Source organism: Lates calcarifer, linkage group LG4 (assembly GCF_001640805.2).
Source record: "Lates calcarifer isolate ASB-BC8 linkage group LG4, TLL_Latcal_v3, whole genome shotgun sequence".
Lineage (NCBI taxonomy): Eukaryota > Metazoa > Chordata > Actinopteri > Centropomidae > Lates > Lates calcarifer.
This window is the reverse complement of record NC_066836.1, coordinates 22,745,319-22,765,342: the sequence shown is the minus strand read 5'-3', so window position 1 is coordinate 22,765,342 and position 20,024 is coordinate 22,745,319. Positions and strand designations below refer to the sequence as shown.

The 20,024-nt window shown below is 42.8% G+C and overlaps 2 protein-coding genes across 2 annotated transcripts; both read right to left on the bottom strand.

Annotated features, from left to right (window-relative positions):
* Window positions 1-496: 496 nt before the first annotated feature.
* dpydb (dihydropyrimidine dehydrogenase b) lies at window positions 497-12,739 on the bottom strand. Its single transcript, XM_018678404.2, has 25 exons — window positions 12,342-12,739; window positions 10,202-10,312; window positions 10,002-10,084; window positions 9,390-9,477; window positions 9,082-9,243; window positions 8,447-8,643; window positions 7,906-7,987; window positions 7,535-7,622; window positions 7,212-7,319; window positions 6,592-6,761; window positions 6,303-6,513; window positions 5,793-5,977; window positions 4,951-5,166; window positions 4,599-4,763; window positions 4,438-4,506; window positions 4,274-4,357; window positions 4,061-4,181; window positions 3,847-3,966; window positions 3,185-3,327; window positions 2,827-2,881; window positions 2,279-2,400; window positions 1,931-2,083; window positions 1,771-1,833; window positions 1,255-1,332; window positions 497-1,155 (listed from the first exon to the last, which is right to left on the bottom strand). Exons 1-25 carry the CDS (start codon window positions 12,369-12,371, stop codon window positions 991-993), a joined length of 3,069 nt encoding a protein of 1,022 aa, XP_018533920.1. The 5' UTR covers window positions 12,372-12,739; the 3' UTR covers window positions 497-990.
* Window positions 12,740-13,599: 860 nt separating this feature from the next.
* odr4 (odr-4 GPCR localization factor homolog) lies at window positions 13,600-19,937 on the bottom strand. The gene is made up of 14 exons (XM_018678405.2): window positions 19,770-19,937; window positions 19,391-19,494; window positions 18,981-19,097; window positions 18,580-18,699; window positions 18,141-18,229; window positions 18,012-18,048; window positions 17,662-17,806; window positions 17,478-17,572; window positions 16,330-16,377; window positions 16,077-16,196; window positions 15,895-15,991; window positions 14,697-14,900; window positions 14,140-14,193; window positions 13,600-13,708 (listed from the first exon to the last, which is right to left on the bottom strand). The coding sequence occupies exons 2-14, from the start codon at window positions 19,487-19,489 to the stop codon at window positions 13,635-13,637; spliced, it is 1,299 nt and encodes a 432-aa protein (XP_018533921.1). The 5' UTR covers window positions 19,490-19,494; window positions 19,770-19,937; the 3' UTR covers window positions 13,600-13,634.
* Window positions 19,938-20,024: the final 87 nt, after the last annotated feature.

The following is a 20,024-nucleotide window of genomic DNA, read 5'->3' as shown; positions in this document are numbered from 1 at the left end:
ATTGCTAACCGCATGTAGCAGCAGGTCATGTATAAATGCTTACATGGCCAGGCTCCATACTGTTTACAGGTGCTCCAGTGGACTAGAGATCATATGGTTTGATACTGGGCATAGTTAAAGTTGAATGGTTTAGTCATTTTAAGTAAATATGCACATTTTGTATAATGATTGAAGTTGTACCTAATAGAATTAAATCTGCAGTCATGTAGCAGGGTCAGCAGTCTGTGCTGCTGGGACAGGGTCATTGTGGAAAGTTATTTCAACTTTTTGAACACAGCAGTAACTTGTGTCATGCTTCAGTCTTATGTATTACACTTTGCTTTCTATGCTGTTTATTTGGTTTGTTTCTGCATATTTCTGATAAAGATATACAGTAGAAAGGTGTGGGTTATTCTGTGAAGTTCCCACAAAATCTGAGACATGCCCTATGCCTGATCTCCTGCTCTTACTTGTGCTCATTGATTCTTTGCTGTTTGTGCTCCACTGTACAGATGGCTTGCTGCATCAGAAAGCCTTTATTTAAATCAGACTGTACTGTATCAAAGATGCATTTCCTTCTACATTCAGACATTTAACAGACAGTAACTATACATTTCATTTGAAATAGGTTTCCATCACATCAAAAAGAAGGATAACAACAAAGCATAATTCATAACGGATTACATTAATTTGAATCAGAACTACATAATAAATGAGTCCAAATATGTACTGATTCATTTTGTTAGCAGTATGGTGAACCTTGACCTTAAAAAGGTTGGTTTCTTCTTTCTACAGTGGTATCATTGGTGTCAGTATTTCTTAAAACATCCCATAAACTCCCACTTTCCTTCTCTATCGAAGATAAGCATATTGAATGTCATTTTCTCTTTACATTGTCTAAATACATCAACAGGAAACAATGTGTCAGATTAATTAGTCATAAAACCACCAACCACAACTATCTGATCTCCATCATTAAATAGGTAGAAAGGCTTGGGTTTGTCTTTGCTTTTAGCAGACAGGGCTAATGGGTACACCCCTCTTGGGCTGATAGGGTGTTGTCCTGGTCACCATCTTGATGCAGTCGATGATCGGACAGACACTGAAGCACAGAGTGCAGCCTGTACAGCTGTCAGTCACAAAGGGAAGGTGGGTCTCTGGATCAAACTCTATGGCCTGGGAATACACAAGAATAATCAAGTGTTACAGATGAGTCTTAAACATAGGTCTTAAAAACAAAGGATGAAATGCCAAAGGAAAGAGACAATATCTTACCTGGTATCCAGAGTCGTTGCAGGTCATATAACATTTACCACAGTTGATACACATCTCCTCATCTATCACAGCCTGGACCTGAGAATACAGGGGAGGGTCATTCTCATGATTAGTTTACATTCATTTTATTTTGAAGTAATTATGTTACATTTTATATGAATAAATGTCTGTTTGTCTCAGTACAGCAACATTCAGACACACAGAGTCTTTCCCTTACACTGCTGCAGCTTTCACCCCATGAAAAATCTTTGTAACTCTCAAACAATATCTTGCTTTCTTGCCCAAAATTTGGCTTCATTTGACGTGCAGATTTGAGGAAAGCATGACGCCTGATAAAAAACCTGAATGATCAATGATTTCGCTCTGGTGACTACAGCAGAACCTCAGACCTTTTCAGCTGATGATCAGGAGAGGTTAGTTTGGGTTTTGTCAAAGAATGTCAGAGAAGTGATTGCACCTATGGTCTCTGGCCTTATATCATTACTTCAGATGGACCTGTATGGATGCAGTGTGTACCTGTTCCATGTTGTTGAGTTCCTGGTATGCTCCAATGTGTTGCAATGCTCTGGCTATTACATCCTACAAAGACACACATTAAAGCACAGATGTTTAGTCACTTAAAAACTTAATACATCCTGATGAACTGTGTGTGAGAGAGAGTGTGTGTGTGCTGCACCTTGACAGCAGGAACAGGTTTTTTGGGCGTGCTGACCCGAGTGATCTTGGTGGTCTCCATCACATCAGTTTTACCAGCATTTCTGAGCTGCTTCTTGTACTCTGCAATGGCTTCTGTCTTCTGCTGGAGGTATGGACCAAAGCTGGGGAGGCTCTACACACACACACACACACGCACACACACACACACACACACCATCAACCATTCAGAGAAAATATTAGATACATGTTTAGGAGGAAGTTGCAACAGTATGGTGCATTAGATACTACACTACATGGTAGTGGTTCTGATAACAGTAGTAGTCAGTAGGATTGCAGTAACAGAAATACTGGTAGTGAGCAGCAGTACCTTTCCAACCAGGTCTTCTATTCTGGGAACTGGTTTTCCTTTCTGGTGTCTCTCTGTTGGAGGAGACTGACCATCCCAGTCCTTCAGCTCCAGGCTCTTCAGGTACAACAAGGCCTTCAGACCTGAGCACATACAGTGACCACCATGTTATTCACATATAGTCTAAATATCTCAAAGCAGCAGCAGCATTTTTCAGGGAAGGTTAGAAAAGCTCTCAGGTGACTCTGGTAACTTGCCACTGCCGACAGTGATGGAAAGTGGTTTAAAATCTAGCAGAGACTCGCAACATGGACTTTAGCTCCAAATGCAGCAGAGTAGATCTTGTTGAGATACACTGTAAAGTTGGGTTCATCAATAATTTAAAGAAAGAAAGGATTTTCCGAGAACCAGGAATAATACAGTTCACTGCTGAATTCATGTATTGAAATAAATACAGTTACAGTGCAGGGCAGTGTTAAATCTATCTGAAACATGTTAATTGTTAATATGCTCAGCCTGCTTGGTGTTTTTTTCACTACGACAAAATACAGTTAGATACAGTTACATACCCACACAGTAATCCTCAATTACTGTGAAGTCCTGGTTCTGAACTGCACTGCACACCTGTTGTAATCAGACACAGACAGACTGTCTATCAACACGAACAGAATCAGAACAAAACAATGTAGATTTGATTTTGTTTAAAATCATCGGACAAATTTTTAGTTGGGGGCTGCAGCTTGTCACTTCTTCTCTTCCTGAAATTGTTTCTAATACTTCTCAATAGAACTTCTCACTCTAAAAACTTTATCACAGTTAATAACATGAATGCATACATATGAAGGTTTTCCTTTAGACCATTATTATAACAAACTGCAAGAAATTGATGCTGACCAACACAGAACTGCAGTGTAATGTCAGTATCACCTGTAACACTGAGGCCCCAGCATGGAGAAACTGTAGTCCGGCCTCTGCTGAGTCGATACCTCCGGTGGCCAGGATAGGGAAACCAGGAATGGCTCTGGCGATGGCAGATACTGCTCTGAGAGCGATGGGTCTGATGGCGTTACCTGCACACAGCGTTCACATGGTTCAGTGCTGGAGAGAAGCATCTGACGAGGACCTGGCTCAGTGTGCGCATCACGTGTCACCTTCATTCATTCATTGGAGGACCAGGATAACACTGGTGTCTTTTCACGTTACCAACAAATGCTACAGCTAACAGCCTTAGTTATATGATCAGTACATGGTAAAACTGTGTCAGTCAGAAACTCCTCCTTCATGGTGCTTTAAATCTCCAGCCCTGAGTGTGTGTGTCCATGTGTAGATCTGTGTGTGCAGTGTGTAAACTCTCCTGTTGTCGCTCTGTATTCACATGTGTCACTATCAGCTGTATCTGTCAACACATACAGAGGGTTTCCATGATGTTCTGTGGCTCTGGACACAGCCATTTTTCAACCATTTAAAAAAAAAATCTTTGCTTTTTGAGTCTCCATAGGTTTATTAGGAGGGCAGTATAACTACTGATAATTAACAGTAATAGTTATAAGAGATTGTGTATGTGTTTGTATGCTTGTGTGTGTCCTCACCGGACACCCCTCCGTATGTGGTGCGTTTTCCCATTCCAACCCCCGGCCAGGGGGAGCCATCTGCCTTCAGTCCCATCAAACCTGAGACTGTGTTGGTGGCTGTGACTCCATCTGCTCCACCTACAGAACAAAACACCACAGTAACAGCTGCCAACATGGAATTCTTTACAGATGGAGGACAGAAAAAGTGCAAGGTGTGGTGAAGTGTGTTTACCTTCGTGAGCAGCCTTGGCAATGTCAACGATGTTGGTAACGTTTGGTGTCAGTTTGGCAAAGAATGGAATGGAAATGGCTGCACGCACCCAGCGACAGATGTTACGCACAAGGACTGGGTCCTAATGACACACACATAGAACACACTATTTATCAGACTGTTCATTTCTCTGAGATGAAGTGTGTGTGTGTGTGTGTGTGTGTGTGTGTGTACCTGTCCACAGGCCAATCCCATGCCTCGTTCTCCCATCCCATGAGGACAAGACAGGTTCAGCTCCAGTGCATCTGCTCCTGATTCCTGAACACATACATTTATATCAATATAATAATTACACCACAGTCACACTGTGAGTGATAAGGATTATGTTACTGTCTCACCGCTGCCATCTTGGCTAGTTCTGTCCAGTCTTCTTTGTTGTAACTGCACATGATGCTGGAGATCACCACCTGACAAAGAGACCAGAGAGACACACACACACATTTCAGTGCTCATCACCCTCTATGCAGCCATGAGAACTGAGGTGTGATGGGAAACTGACATTGTTGGGGAAGTCCTTCTTCAGCTCAGCGACTGACTGACACCAGTAAGCCGCTGTCTTCTCACTGATGAGCTCAATGTTGAGGAAGGAGCCCTGGCCCGGTCCGTACACGTGACCTGAGGTGGTGCCACGAACAATACGAGGAGACACGTTGGTCACCAGGTCCTGCAGAGAGTGATTTTAAGGTTAAATCCCTGTGTGTAGAGTCTTGATGTTTTATGTGATTAAAGCAGGAAGGAGGGAAATGAGGAGAGACATGCTGGGGACGCTACAGTTTTGCTACCAGATCTTCTGTAAAACATGTTTTAGTGCAGCCTGAGGCCATGTGAGTGTGGTGTGTGTGTGTGTGTACCTTATTCAGTCCAAAGGTCTTGGTCAGAGCGAAGCCCCATCCTTGTTCAAAAGCTCTTCTGATCATGGCCGTGCTGGTGGTCGGAGGAGCAGAGGCCAGACCAAACGGGTTGGGAAACTTTATCCCACAAACCTCCACACTGATGTCCACCTGATCAATAGCACTGTAGAACAACGGCAGCTTTGGGACTGGGTCCACTGTCTGTCCATGCAGGGACTACCGAGGGCAGGGAGGAGGCAGATATCAATAATACTATACCAGTTTATTGTAATAAAAAGGCCTCTACTGACGGCCGGGTCTTAAAGGTCATAGTTCCTGCGACACATGAGCATACCACAGCACAACACAATAACAAATGTCAGGTATACACACAGAGGATCCAAACACAAAGGTATGGTGCACACTTTAACAGACCTGTCTGAAGAGAGCAGGACTTCTCACAGCTACAGTATGTGACTTTGTTCTCATGTCTTTTCTTGAAATATGCTTTAAAACAATTTAACGTGGAGACTCAGAGGAGCTGTTAACTGACACAGACCCACCTTCTAACCAGCTGGAGAAGGCCAAAGTCAGGGGTGGGTGCTCATGGCTGTCAGACAGCACTTCTGATCTGCCGCCTCTCTCACAACAAGGCTTTAAACTAGTATAAGCCACTGAAGACGTTGCTATGGTTAACTCACAGGCTGGCATGCTAGGTGGGAGGGACTGAGCTTTTGTTTTCATGTCTCATGCTACCCCTAGCTTGAATTCCAGAACTTGTATGTTGACCTTGCCAGTAGTTGAACCAGATCTCCTCAGAGCCTTTTAAATATCTGTAGAATGTTTGAAGCAGAGAGATTTACCTGGATGTATCTGTGAATATGCCACGAGGCCTGTTTGCCATCGTTGACTGATTCCACTGAGGTGTTTGCCAAACCAGCGATGTCCCCCCCTGCAAACACCCAGGGCTCACTGGTCTGCATGGTGTCTGTGTTCACCTCTGGAGTACCCCAGCGGGTCAGCTTCACAGGAGCCATGGCCTCAGTCACTGCAAACAGTCAACATATGGATCAGGTTCACAGAGGAAAACATGTCACTCACCCATTAATGTTCTGCATTCATCCACTGCATTAGTCAGTAACATCCACTGCATCAGTCAGTTAACATCCACTGTATCAGTCAGCAGTGTGTATCAGAGCAAGAGTTTGTGACAAGCCTTCCTGGTTGTTTACATATATGAGTCACACACAGACACAGATACCTCTCAGAAAGCAGAGGGAGTTTTCCACACATCCTCTGATTCATCTTCAACACTGACTTTAATACAAGGTAAACCAGAAAGTTAACTATTGATCAGCTGATTGGTTCATTACCTTGCGGCTCGTTCAGCATGGAACCAAAGGCACTGATGATGTAATCAGCCTTCAGCCTAACAACCTGGTCCTCATCCTCCAGCCAATCACCTTCCTCAGTCTGCTCGGTGCGACAGAACTGTAACCCGGCGACCCGTCCGTTCTTCATGATCACTTCACGAGGAGAGAGGAAGGGCAGGAACTCGCACTGCTCCTCCTTAGCCAGCTCCATCTGATAGAAAACAAACCCCAGAGTTTAGTATCCTCCATTTATGATCTGTGTGGAGACCTGTCCATCGCACGTCCATACCTCCTCAGGAACAGCCCTGATGTTAGTGAAGCCCTTCCTGAAGCAGACGTACACTCTCTTAGCTCCACAGCGAAGAGCCGAGGTGGCACAGTCAAATGCTGTGTCTCCTGCTCCCAAAACGATCACTACGCCTCTTAACTCTGGCAGAGGAGAGTGACACTGACACATACCTGGACAGAGTCAGACAGAGACAGACTGAGATATCACTCTGACATTTAACATTTCAACACTAAAACTGTTTTTAATTTGAACCAGCCCATTTCCTGTCTGTTAATATATCCATACTGTAACATATGACTAATAACTGAATGATCATTGTCAGTGGAAATAAAGTATTGCATGTTTGGACAGTGGTTTATGTGTGTATATACTGAGACTAGTGATATAAGAATCAAAATGTGACCAGTTTAGAAGAAAGTTAGCTGAAGATGTATAACAGTCGGATGTTTTTCATACGTTCTGTTGTTTGAGAAAAGCTCAGAGGGATTTTCCTCCAGAATGGAAAGTAAAAAACTCTTCTTCAGTGCTGTGACAAGAGTATTTCTGAATATTGGAATATGAGTGAAAACAGTCCACCTGACCAGCTCTGTGAGGAGCTCTGTGGTTGACTGTGTTTGTACCTTTCTTGCTGGCTGTGGCCACCATGGGCAGGAAGTCTTTGGAGGTGAAGAAGCCTTGATCCATGGTTAAACCCTGGAAGATCTTAGCTCTGTTGGCCTGAGGTAAACCTGGAGTCACACACGGGTAAAAAAAACACACACAGACACACACATATGATTTATTGGAAGAAAATAGTCTGCACAGATACAGTGTGATTGTTACAGGAGCAGACCGTCCTTTATTACTTTGAACAAATCTACAAGTTGAAGACTGACACACATTTACTGTACATCACTGTTGATGAATTCAAAGGTGTAAAAACACATCCATGAGTGGTACTCACCAATCCCGATGAAGACAGCCTTAAATCCTTCCTCTTTCAGGGAGGTCAGAGTCATCCCATTAACACCTAGACCCTTCTCACACACCACCTGCACACACCAGCAAACACACATTTTATGTTTTAACACTGTACCACTTCAGACTAGGGTACCTAGTATCTAACAAATGAACAGATGAACAGATCAGTAGGCTAAATAGGGTTGGTGTTGATTTTAGTGTTTGTTGGGTGACATCTTGATAGTATCATGTATTTCTTTATAAGCTGAGGCTATTGTGACATAAAATAACATAATGAGGAGCATTTTAACAACCAATGAAAGTCTTAACTATTCATGTAACATTATGGACAGTGTGTGGTGCTACAGTTCATACCTTGACTCCCAGATCCTTCATCAGGTCTATTTCAAACTGGACAACCTCATAGGGCAGCCGAAACTGGGGGATTTCTGATGTGCTGCACAGGAAGAACAGAGATTTTTTTTTTTTTTTTGACCCTACACCCTGTTTGACATGGTGTCATATCATACCCCTCCTCTTTCCATCTTGATTTTCTACCATGCAAATACAATAAAGAGGTTTTAGGAGCCATTCTCTGCAGCTTCTCAGTATTGTCAGTCATTCTGTCTCTCTGTTTCTGGGTTTGATTAATTCATTCATTCAGTTGTCGTCGAAAACAAATTTCCAAATCAAACTGTTCCAAAAAATATTAGTATGGTCAGTTGATCTTGTCACCATAAAGATTTTACAGAATTAATCAATTTGTTATTATTATTTTTGATTTTATTAAGGATTTGCATTCTTTTCACTTGTGGTGAATTCCTCTGCATGTCCCATATCTTAACCCCTGCTTTGCATAATTATGTGCAGAGTATAATATAACAAGATATACAGTGTAAAGATGGTGGCAGGCTACCTCAGCCCTCCAATGTACTTCTGTCTCTCAAATATAGTGATATTATCATATCCGAGACGGGCCAGGAAGGATGCGCAGCTGATTGACGCTGGGCCACAGCCAATCAGAGCGACAGGGGTGTGGTAGGACTCTGGCATCTCATCAGGTGGTGGGAGTTCAGGATTCCTGATCTGAGGGATGCCCATCTTACTAAACACCTAGTGAACAGAACACACACACATTTGAAGTAACACCCTGGTCATATCATCCCTAACAGAACTCTAAACACAACACGGCTAACTTTACAGTGAGGCTCTGTAACTTCTGATGGACAGTGATCACTGTGGCTAGAACTGGCTCATACAAGATGAAGGTTCATCATAACTCAGCCAACTAAACACTGATTAAAGTCCATCCACTGATGAAGACTGTGGTATTCAGTAAGAGGACTACATGTGTTCACACTGTAATATGAACTGTTTATTTCTTATGAATTGAACTTTTCATTTGTAAGGAGGTCTGTGTTTACCTCAACATAAATCAGATCAGTCTTTTCATCTCAAACAGCAGGTCAAACTGAAGCTATATAAACTTCCACAGTGGTTTTCAGAGTAACATGTTTTATACACGTGAGCAGGCATTTCTAAATATTCTACCTCAGTAGCAAACTGCTGTAACCCTCCGATGTTGATGGGTCCCTCCTCAGAGGCGTACAGGTTGCAGCCTCCGACACACAGCTCTGATGTGGGACAAACCATTCCACAGGTCAGACCCAGGGGGTTGTCAGATAGGATGGCCCGTGCTGCCCCATAATAGTTCTGATACACACACACACACACATACACACACACACATGAACCATGACTGTAGTACTGTGTTCATCCGTGATTAGCATGCTCATTCTTACATTCTAACCCTGACTGTGTGAGCATGCAGACAGCAGAGTGTGTGTTCTGTGTTGTACCTTATTAGAGATACTTGTAATAAATGACTTGATGTCCAGGTTAGTCGGGCAGCTCTTCTGACAGGGAGCATCGGCACATTTTAGGCACCTAAACATAGATTTTACTTTTATCTGACAGGCGAACCAAGTTATTGAGATTTCAAATCTTGTTTCAAATCAGAAAAAAAGTAGTAAAATCAGTGTGCATTTGCTGTCTGCCACAGTTTCCTGATGAACATCACCAAGGTCAAAAACAAGGGTTTGAAAATGACATGGTGCACAGGTGATGACTTCTGCGGTGATGTGATGTCAAATATTTTTGAAGCTGCAGTCCAACATCAGCATGCTAACATGTTCACAGCTACAGCGCTAACATGCTGATGTTTAAAGGAGTACGTTCTTTGCCTGTAAGAAGCAACATGTCTTCATCTGCAATTTCTACACTGCTGTACTATAACATTTCCTGTGCTGCAGGTGGTGCAGTGTAACAGGCATAGCACTGGATTGACAGTGACCAAATAGCTCTTCCTTGTGGAGAATGTTTAGCCTGCTCCATGTCTGTAAGTGTGTTTCTGAGACTGAGAGTGTGTTAGGACAAGGTTGTTCTGAAACATGTCCATCATTGAGTCTCACCTCAGTGCCTCTCGCAGAGCTCCACGCTCGCTCAGCGTTGTGTGTTTGATATCGTCAAAGTTGTTTTCTAACTTCACACAAGACTGAGAGAGAGAGGAGAGTGGAGGGAAAAGAACCATCAAGACAGTGATGAAGAATCATGTGAAGGAAACAAGTGTATGTGTGTGTGTGTGTGTGTGTGTGTGTGTGTTGCATCGTACATCACAGCCCCTCTCTGGGTTTCTTTTCCAGTGTTTCTTTTCTTTCTTCTTCTTGTCCGTGGACATGATCTGAGCATGAGTTTTCACCCTGGGATTCAGAGCCAGGATGCTCTGTAAGAAACACATCAACACTATCAGTCAGTAACAAAACTCTCTGACAGGAAACGGAGAGAACTGTTTTCTATCAGTCTAAGACTCTGTTCAGACTGTGAGTTAGCTGCTCTAGAACACAGATCTCAGGATTACCAGACAAGTTTGTTTTGAACAGTTACAGAAGTATCACAAGATTATCAGTTAACTGTGTCATTTTTAAAACCATTTTCTTACCATAACCAAACACATTTCTCTTTGCTTTCTCACAATAACACATTCATCCAAAAACAAAACAGAACATAAGCAGTGGTCATCTTGAGATAAAACAGGATAACAGATACCACCTGTAGTTACTCCTCACAATCTGTCATATTTTCTAAATATGATTGAGAAATAAATGTTTGGCATCATCAGAACTGTACAGGTTGGTGAAGGTTCAGTCTTTATGTGTAAAACATGTTTTAGTATCTGACTCAGGTAAAACTCAGGTATGAGTTGATGACACACGTCATCTCCAGCATCAGGTTCTGATCTGAGCATTAATGATGTGTTAATGAAATTCATTTAACAGAGCAAATTTCATCTTGCTGTTGCCTCCACCTGTCCCTGCTGCTGTTATCAGTCTTTAGAGCTCACACACGTCTGCAGGCACACAGACTGAAACTATGGAACATTCTAGGAAGTTTGCTTGTTTGGGATAGTTGGGAGTTAAGATGATAAGATAATGATGAACTGCAGGGTCAGTGCACTGAGGTTACGTGACCTGTCAGATGGATACATAACAGTGGAAATGAGGAAATCATTTACTGTATGTCCCCAACTAACAACCTGTTACAACAGCTAATCCTAAACATCGAATCAACAAACCAACGTCCATGTCCAGGTTCTAACTTCTAAGAGTTTAATAACCTATGATCTTGTTAGCTGATGACATTACCTGGCAGGTATTACATGACCATTAGCTTCATATACAGAGAATTTCAAAGTCAGTTTGTCTGAATTCAGATGTTTATAACGTCTGTAGAAACTATTGCTCCATCTCTACATGTGCACACCAATACCCCCATCTCCGTCTATCCCGGACCACACGTCACTTATCTACAGATTGTTACACATGGCACAGCACATGGCCTGTTATGCCACACCATGAGACCACATTAGGAGTACATAACATGACATTTTATCCTTTAATCCTTCGCCCTGCAGTTACAGAGGAGGGCTGTTCCCAAATCAGTTAAACACAGGAGAGTGAGTATGTGTGTTTGGTTGTGTACCCATCTAAGTGTAGTGAACAAAGTGAGTTTGTAACAAGGAGCAGTGTAGTTTCACTGTATTCATCCAGATCATTTAATGCTGTTGGTCCAGTCACATACAGGAAGTAGTTCTGACCAGAGATATGTTATTTACTATGATGCAGTACAGAGCAGTCAGACAGAGTTTGATGATACTGTGTTATTGAACTTCTGTATGATGATGTATGATGTAAATGCTTCTTTTTCTTTTTTTGGATTCTCTCTCTCCCTTTGGCACACGCTGATCAAACTGTGGTGTTTCTGCAACTTATTTAAACTGAGCTCCTATAGGTGGAGCTGATGGTCAGATGACATCAGTCATGTGCACAGTGGCCCCATGTGAAAGTGCACATTAGTGTTCTGTCCATAGTGGTGGAGGCTAATCCCTCTTTGCACGTGTTAAAATTCCTCTCAAGACTTGTTGTAACAGTTGGTCTGATCCACTCTTTCTTTTGACTTTGTGATGTGGTAGACTGATCACACAGGATCTGTGGGTCCACAGAAAGATGGAGACTTGTTCTAATGATAGTAACAACATGGTGAATATTATACACTGACCATGACCTTTGGTCAGTGATCAATAACCATCGATACCATAAATAATAAACTAATAAATGCATGAATATGTTTTTAGTGTGTTTAGTTTGAGGTGGACTCACTTGCAGAAAATGTTCCATGAGACACATAGTTTGTTCATGAAGACAGAAAACAGAGAAAAGAGGTCAAATAAGAAACATATTTGTATAATAATTTACCTCAATGTCCGGCAGATCTTTACTCAGCATGATGCCTCTGTCCAGTTTAGGAGAGAAAAGCTTGCAGTTGTTTTCTGAAGACCTCCTAAAGAGTCTCGTTGGTCTGGGGATTAGAGATCCGAAGCACTGTCCGGGACTACTCTGCTCCCAAGTGGACTCGTGTGAGAACTGGCTGCTCTTATGAAGGCCGGGCCTCTCACCGTCAGAGATGTTAGACAACAAATTGACTGGTCGAGGCTGTTGATAAGGCAGACTGACAGATCCAACTGTTATCGCTCTCTGAGGGTCAGAGTTCAGCAGAACTGGGCACTGGGCAGGTTTCTGGGTACATTGCACCAGAGCTCTGGGTAAGTCAAACAGTGACAACAGAAAACTACACGGTCCAAACTCCACCCATGTGAGGGGAGTGCAGCCCTTCAGACTTGTTTTCTTTCAGATGCATCGGTCTGCATTTAACTCTGTCCTCCCTGCCACCAGGACTCTTCTTCACTTTTCTGTTCCTGCTTAGACAAGCTTCACTCTACTCACATCAGCTCTGAGCTCAGATAGAAAATAAAAGCTGCTCTGTGTCACAAACTGTAATCTGCACAGCATCCACAGGAAAACAGCAACAGAAAACAGCCAGTAACTGTTTTACTGGATATGTTAATACATTAATACGTTTTGTGCTGGTCTATGAGAGCTCAACATGCCAGAACCAGGAAGTTAGGAAGTAGTAAACACACAGATCCTCCCAAAGAAAAGAGATCTCTCACTCTGCACCAAAAACACATTTACATAACACACAAAATACAATATAAACACAGCTGGGGCAGTAGTGGTATTTATCAGGAGTATCATGGTGTTTTGCTGCCTGTGTCACCTCTTAGGTGCTGTGTTCCATGAATGCAGCAGGGTGAGTTCAAGATACTCAAAAGGGGATCCTGACTAAAACCCACTCTGTGGAGATCCACCACCCCCAACTGCACTGACTCAAATGTGACACTGTTTAACCTGCAGCTGGAAAAATAACCTGTTACCATCTGAAAATCTCACATGACCCCCATGTCCTCGCTTCAGCCCCCAGTCCTACTGACACACACACACACCTCTGCTGTAATATGCAGCTTATCTTTAGGCTAATGTTGTACTGTTGAATATGATCAGCTTACTAAATGTAGTCTGTCATCACCTCTCAGTCTCTCCTGCTGTGTTTGCTGTGAGCGCTCTGTACCCACAGTGGGACTGTTGGTGATACAACAGAGACTGAACACACATGTCCAACAGAAATCACTTTATTTCAGTGTGTATGTGTCAGACATCACTGAGGTACAGCATCGAGGCAGCAGCGGCCGCAAGCATGGCGACAGCAGTCGCTATGGCAACACCTAGACAACACAGAGAAGAGGAATCATGTCAGTGATTGTACACACACACACACACACACACATAGACACACACATCCAACCTTTATGGGTGTTATTTTAAGTATTTCATTTGTGACGAGGAGCTGGGTCAGAGGGCTGGTGGACTCAGAAAGTGATTGGTGGCCTGTTAGGTTTGTCAAAAGCCAAGGTCATGAGCAGGTCTGAATACTGGCTGTTGCGCCAGAGTGGTGTGTGAAAGAGTGTGACACATATTTCATACAGTAACAATGAGTTAATGAGTTAGTACTGACAATACGGAGGGTGGCAGAGGTTTGTTTTTCTCTGCTGTTACTGTCATATCGTCAGTGTGAGTGTGTGGTGTGGTATGAGTGTGGTGATGACCAGTGCAGCAGGAGACAGGAGCAGCCGTTTTCACAGGACAAACTCTTTACCAGTGAAGTTGCTCCTCTTGGGTTCCAACACGTCGACAGACTCCACAGACAGCTCTGAAAACACATCAAACGCAGTTTCATAAGTTTCATTGTCACATAATCTGAACAGTTAACAGGGCTGCGTTTGTCAGTGGGAAACAGTACGCTGCTGCAGACGAGGAGCGAGGAGGTTCAGAGGTGAGGGAAATAGCTCAGTAACGACAGAGCACACACTCTTACTGCCAGCCTGAATTTTATAAAGAACACACTGTTCAGATGAGGTAATGACTCACTTACAGTTTTATGTTTCAGTTCATTCATCTGTTTGAGGAGAGTTTCTCTGTGCTAACCTAAAACAGAGGCACCATGCTGAGACAGCTGAGGTCAGTTGTATCAAACTTACACTGATTCTCAGTGTTTAAACAAGTCAGGAGGAAGGACAATTAAAACTGCTGCTGTGATACCAGTCCTAACCATAAACTACATATGTTTTGATGTGAAAATACTTCTTCACAAATTGAACATATGAACCACGTGGTGACTGCAAACACACTCACACACACACACTCTTTCCAAACCTTCTGTAATACTGCTGTGGATGGTTTGAAGAGTGCTCTCCTGCCTGGTGTCTAAGTCCTCCTCAGCTGCATCCATGTCCAGCATCTCCTTCAGCCTGTCGGTCAGCTCACACAGGCCCTCGTCACTGAACTGGTAGTCACACACACACACGGGCCCGGAGGTTTTTACAGGACAAAAGACACGACGAGGCACACACAGCTGCTCTGAAACAGACACAGGGAGTCAGAGGCAGATGAACATCTGGTAGATGTTTAGGGAAAATGATCTCAGTTTCAATGTGGTTATCAGAGACTGTAAATGTGGCTGAGCAGCAGCTACTGCCAGCATCAGTCATGATCAGATGGTCCAGTTCTCTAAACGTTAAGGAAAGGAGCTTCACTGCTTCCTATCTTATCTCCTTTAGCCGGGGATACACTGGATCTTCCTTTACCAAAGGAAAGAAGAGAACACTGTCCCACAATTCCTTGCAGTAGCAGCGCTTAAAGTGATGCACTGTTGTAGTTTCATCATAGCAGACCCACGTACATGTAGACACAGCAGAGCTCCTGTTTTATGTTTGTGACACGATCAGAAACTGATGAAAACCCTTACTGACTGGCTGAGCTCCAAACCTTTAAGTATAGATTTCTTGTCTTTCAGATCCAGTTAGGAGACAAATGACAAAGAGATTGATTTAATTTCTAGCTATAACCATCATCAGAACTGAATACTATACAGATGTTCATTGTGGAATTAACTAAAAAAAATTTTTTCTCTACTTAACAAATGTATAACAAAAGTGCCCATGTCAGAAAAACTTAAGTGTGACTATAATTTACTCTGGATCTGTCGCACAATTCCTCATTTTTTAATCACTATTTTAATGGCTCAGCTTCTTGTATTTTTATTTCATATTAATATATATAATATATATATATATAATATATTATTTAAACATTTCAACGTCTAATGTAAGTGCAGTCACATTCTCTAAATACTGCGGTGCTCTTTCAAAGTCCAATCAATTCTCCTTCACATCTTTCCTTCACCTTGTTACGTTTTCCATTGAAGATCGAGTAAGAAGTGGTGAGGAAAGGAGATTTTTTTGACTATTCAACCGCAGCCCAGACTCTGATTAGTGTGTGTGAATGTGTGAATGTGTGAGTGTGTGAGTGTGTGAGTGTGTGTGTGTGTGTGTGTGTGTGTGTGTGTGTGTACCAGTCTGATGCCTGCTCTCCTCCTCAGATGTGAGCATCTCCTCCAGAAGCATCTGAACCCTCGTGGCCACTGTAGAAACCACGTCCCTCTTCAGCAGCTGTCCACAACAAAGGGTTGATGACAGAATGTTGTGATTCTTCTTTCAGCTGCATCTAACATCATCTCATCTATGAGGACTTTACCTTCTCAGCTAGCTTGGCCTTTGGTTTGTTGCTGTGTAGGTAAGCTCTGCTGTGGATGCTTCCTCTGACTGATACACTGCCTCCACACTGCTGGACCACATCTGTGAGCCTCTGTTCATCCTGACACAGGAAGTCATGGTCCACTTGATTTAGTTTACAGTTACACAGTTTACAGTACAATACACAGTTTACAGTTCTTTTTAGTGTCGAGTTCTGGAGTGATCTGTGTGTGATCTGGGCCTGTAAGTCTTACCGGTGTGATGAGCAGCTGAGCTGTGTACGTCTGTCTCACATTCCTCCTCTGCACAGAAACATCAGTATGTTAGTTATCCTCCTGTCTCTCTCACTATCCAGACAACAACTTATTATTGTAGTAACAAACAGAGGAGGATAATGTGCTGCAGTCTGAAACATTAACACAGTGGTAATAATGTGTACAGGTAAATAACTTTACTATAGCTGTATATGCACAAACATGCTGCTAAAACTAGTCAAAACTAATATTTACAAATGTCATTCACATTTGTCAATATCAGTATACAATACATGGAGTCATCAGTAGGTAACATGACTGCATGAAATGATCCCATCAGTCCTGTGTAGCCACAGCATTTACATTGTCCTCTGTATAATACACAACAGTGCTGCATCTTGTATCATATCATCATATTGAACGGGCATATGCAGCACAACTGTCCAGTTCTGCTCTCAACAACATACTTAACCCTGCAGGTGAGAAGATGTAAGTTATCTTAATATCAAATATATACTCACTTTGACAGACAGTCAGTCTCAGATATCATTTATTTTCTGTATTAAAGCATCTCAGCTCTCATGGAATATCTCTGCCTGAATCCTTGGTGACTCTGAACATGTCTCCTCAATTTAAGTTAAGAAAGGTGATGAAGTCATTTTCTGTCTAGTTTTGGAGGCAGGACCATTACAGTTAGAATGTTAGTCCAGGTGGGAGTGACTTCCTGCTGATAAATACAGGTCCTGCTCTGAACAGCAGCGTCTGGCTCTCTATCAAAATGTGACTGAACAACTCTGCTGGACCCACTGCTGTTTGAGTGCCTTGCTCAAGGGCATCTTAACATTGTTTTTTGAGATATATGTTTTCGCCAGACCAACATTAGCACATCATTTGACACCAACATTAGCACATCACACAGCATCGTTAACCTGGGTCCACACTGATATTTAAATGAAAACAGGACCATGTTATAACCTGCACAGTGTTACAGGTGATAAACTCCACACGAGAGAATGCAACACAATCCAGGACAGCTGGTGAGAGACATCAGACACTGCCAAAGTGCCCTTGAGCAAGACACCAAGACACAGCTTTGTTAGCAACCTTTTTAGTGTTTTTTTTTTAGATTTAGCTGACTGTTTCCTCACCTGTCCTGCTGTGAGCTCTGTGTCCTCTGGCAGCTGTCTTCCATCAATCAGACAAACTCCACTGTTAATCTGGTTCGCCCACACTTTCAGTCCCTTCCTGAAACAAAGACTGACCTCAGCAGAGTTCCACTGAAGGTCCTCAAAAATGATTAAAGTATGAGTGAGTGTGTGTGTGCATGCTTTACCTTAAGACATGTGTCCATGTTTTCTGTACTGGTTCTGTTGTTTGGCAGTGGCACCAACATGTCTACATTTACACAACATGACACCGTGGTCCAGGAGGAACACACACCGGACTGGTACTTCCAGTCTGCAGGCTTGGCCACGCTCTGAAACAGCCAGTGATAGTGATATGAGTGATAACAATACAGCCTGTCTGAGCATTTCATGTCTACGTGGGGTCTTAAGTCAGTCCTTAATCCCTGAAAACAAACTGAGCTAAAAAAGAAGCTCGAGTACTTTTGAAAGGTAACGTGCACTGCATTAAGTGAACTGAACTGACTGCTTAGTGAAAAATGACAGATGTAAACTAACCTTGGGGTCTCTGACGTCAAAGGTTCTGCAGATGGTTCTGATTTGAGGGGTTAAAGAACATCCACATACAGTCTCTGCTATCTACCTGATCCTGTGAGGAAAAGAAGAAGAAGAAGAAGAAAAGGATACTTCCTGGTTTTGGGGTTGACGTGAAGTGTGACACAGTCTGTGACGTCGTCGTCTGAAAGGCTCCACGGACGCTCGGAGGAGATTAGGTTCTCCACCACCGCCACACACAACACAAAAAACCAGCTTGGCACACAGCATCCTGCCACCGCACCACAGCACACCAGCACACGACACACGCACACACACAACATTAGTCTTAATGCAGCACAAGCACAGAAACGTCTGTGGTGGCTCTGAATCCTTCAGCTGGTTTTGATGCCTTCTCTGCACTGTGGAAATTAATCAGGAGGGTGAAGCAGTCCATCTTAACATAGATGTATAACCTAAACATTTCATTTTAAGAGTTTAAAGAACTTGGCAAAACTAAAATACGGCTGCCTGCCACCAACAGAGGGTGTAAACATATAGGAGTTTGGTGTGGTCCTTTAAAGGTGTGTACTTGTATGAGCCAGTGTGTTATTCTCACCTGTCTGAGTGTGGTTAGTGTGTCCTTGCCATCATTATCAGTGATGATGAAGACTCCCAGTACAGACAGGCCTCCAGGCAGCATCCTGAACACCTAGAAAAAGATCAGATCAGTGCCATATGAATACTTCAACACATAATGATTCAAAAGTCTGAAAACACCTGATCTATCTTGCCTTGTAAAATGCATATATAACTCCATACATTTGATTCTATAATTAATACACATGTATATATGTATTCTTCCAGCCACAACTTTTCAGTTGTTTTATTTATTATTATCCACTAACTGTATGAGCTCGCTGTAATACAGCAAGGCCCAGTGTTTTCTAAACACTGTCCGGTCTGGATGGTGTCTCAGTACACTGTGCTCACCTGTCGGGCATGCTCAGTAACCCACTCCTTGTCCAGGGACGTCCCGGGTGCTGCAGTAGAGTCCTCCTTTTGGGGTGTCCGAGTTGCCATGATTACGAAATCCCTCTGGGATGAGCTCTGAAATGTTTAGTCATTACTATCAGTTATCTTCACTCTTCCACATCACATCATGTCATGTAAAGAGCTACTGCAACACAGCAAACGCAACTCAGAGGTGACATTATTTGACAGGTACATTAGTCAGTGTTCATTCTGAACAGACATGTTTCCACAGATTGTGTTGTCCTGCGTTACAAGTGAAGTGGATATTTCCTAGTTATATTATGACCGACATGTAACTCCTGCTTCACTGGTGGCAGACTGTTACATACTGTAACTGTAAGTCTACTGACACACAGGTGTGAACTTACCTGTCCAATAAGCAGTCCTGTGACTGGACCTGCTTGTTGTTCACATAATTTAGACAGATATCCCTCCACAGCATCTTCTACTATAAAGCCACGACCCATTCTGTCTGTGGAGAGTGTGAAGACAAAAGGAGAGGTGATCGCATGAGTGATTACAACAAGAACACGGCTAAAACACGGGTTTAAAGAGTTTACACAGGCTTCATAGTTAGTGTTATCTATAGATTACAGATCTACAGCTGTTGACTGAATTGAAAGCAACAAGCAGCTAAACCTCACCGTTAACTTCTGTGTGGGTAAGGGCAGTCTCTAGCTAGCTGACATTAATCTACAACACTTACAGTGGACAATGGTCAAAACTGTAACTGAGAATAGTTCTTACAGCTTCAAGAGGCCGTCCAGGTACAGAGAAGAAATAGCTGCAGGAAGTTAAACAGCGGCTAACACATGAAGCAGAAGGAAAGCTGCTCGAGTTGAACCCTGACAGCTGGCAGTGGTTAGTCAGCAGAGTAGAAAAACACCATTTACCACGATGCTTTGTGTAGTGACGTATTTCCGTCGCACGTCTCTGTCGTAGTGGGTGAAACGGTCAAGTTAGAGCAGTTAGATGAAAGACAAACAGCTAACGGAACATTGT

Excerpts from the sequence above, each read along its gene's own strand:
- dpydb (XM_018678404.2), bottom strand. The coding sequence starts at position 12,371 with ATGCTGAGTAAAGATCTGCCGGACATTGAG. Across the intron at positions 10,085-10,201 it reads ACCCAGAGAGGGGCTGTGAT|TCTTGTGTGAAGTTAGAAAA; the intron begins GTACGATGCAAC and ends TCTCTCTCTCAG. Across the intron at positions 7,623-7,905 it reads TGAAGGATCTGGGAGTCAAG|GTGGTGTGTGAGAAGGGTCT; the intron begins GTATGAACTGTA and ends TGGTGTGTGCAG.
- odr4 (XM_018678405.2), bottom strand. The coding sequence starts at position 19,489 with ATGGGTCGTGGCTTTATAGTAGAAGATGCTGTGGAGGGATATCTGTCT. Across the intron at positions 17,807-18,011 it reads TTGACGTCAGAGACCCCAAG|AGCGTGGCCAAGCCTGCAGA; the intron begins GTTAGTTTACAT and ends TGGCTGTTTCAG. Across the intron at positions 16,378-17,477 it reads CAGAGCTCACAGCAGGACAG|AGGAGGAATGTGAGACAGAC; the intron begins GTGAGGAAACAG and ends GTTTCTGTGCAG.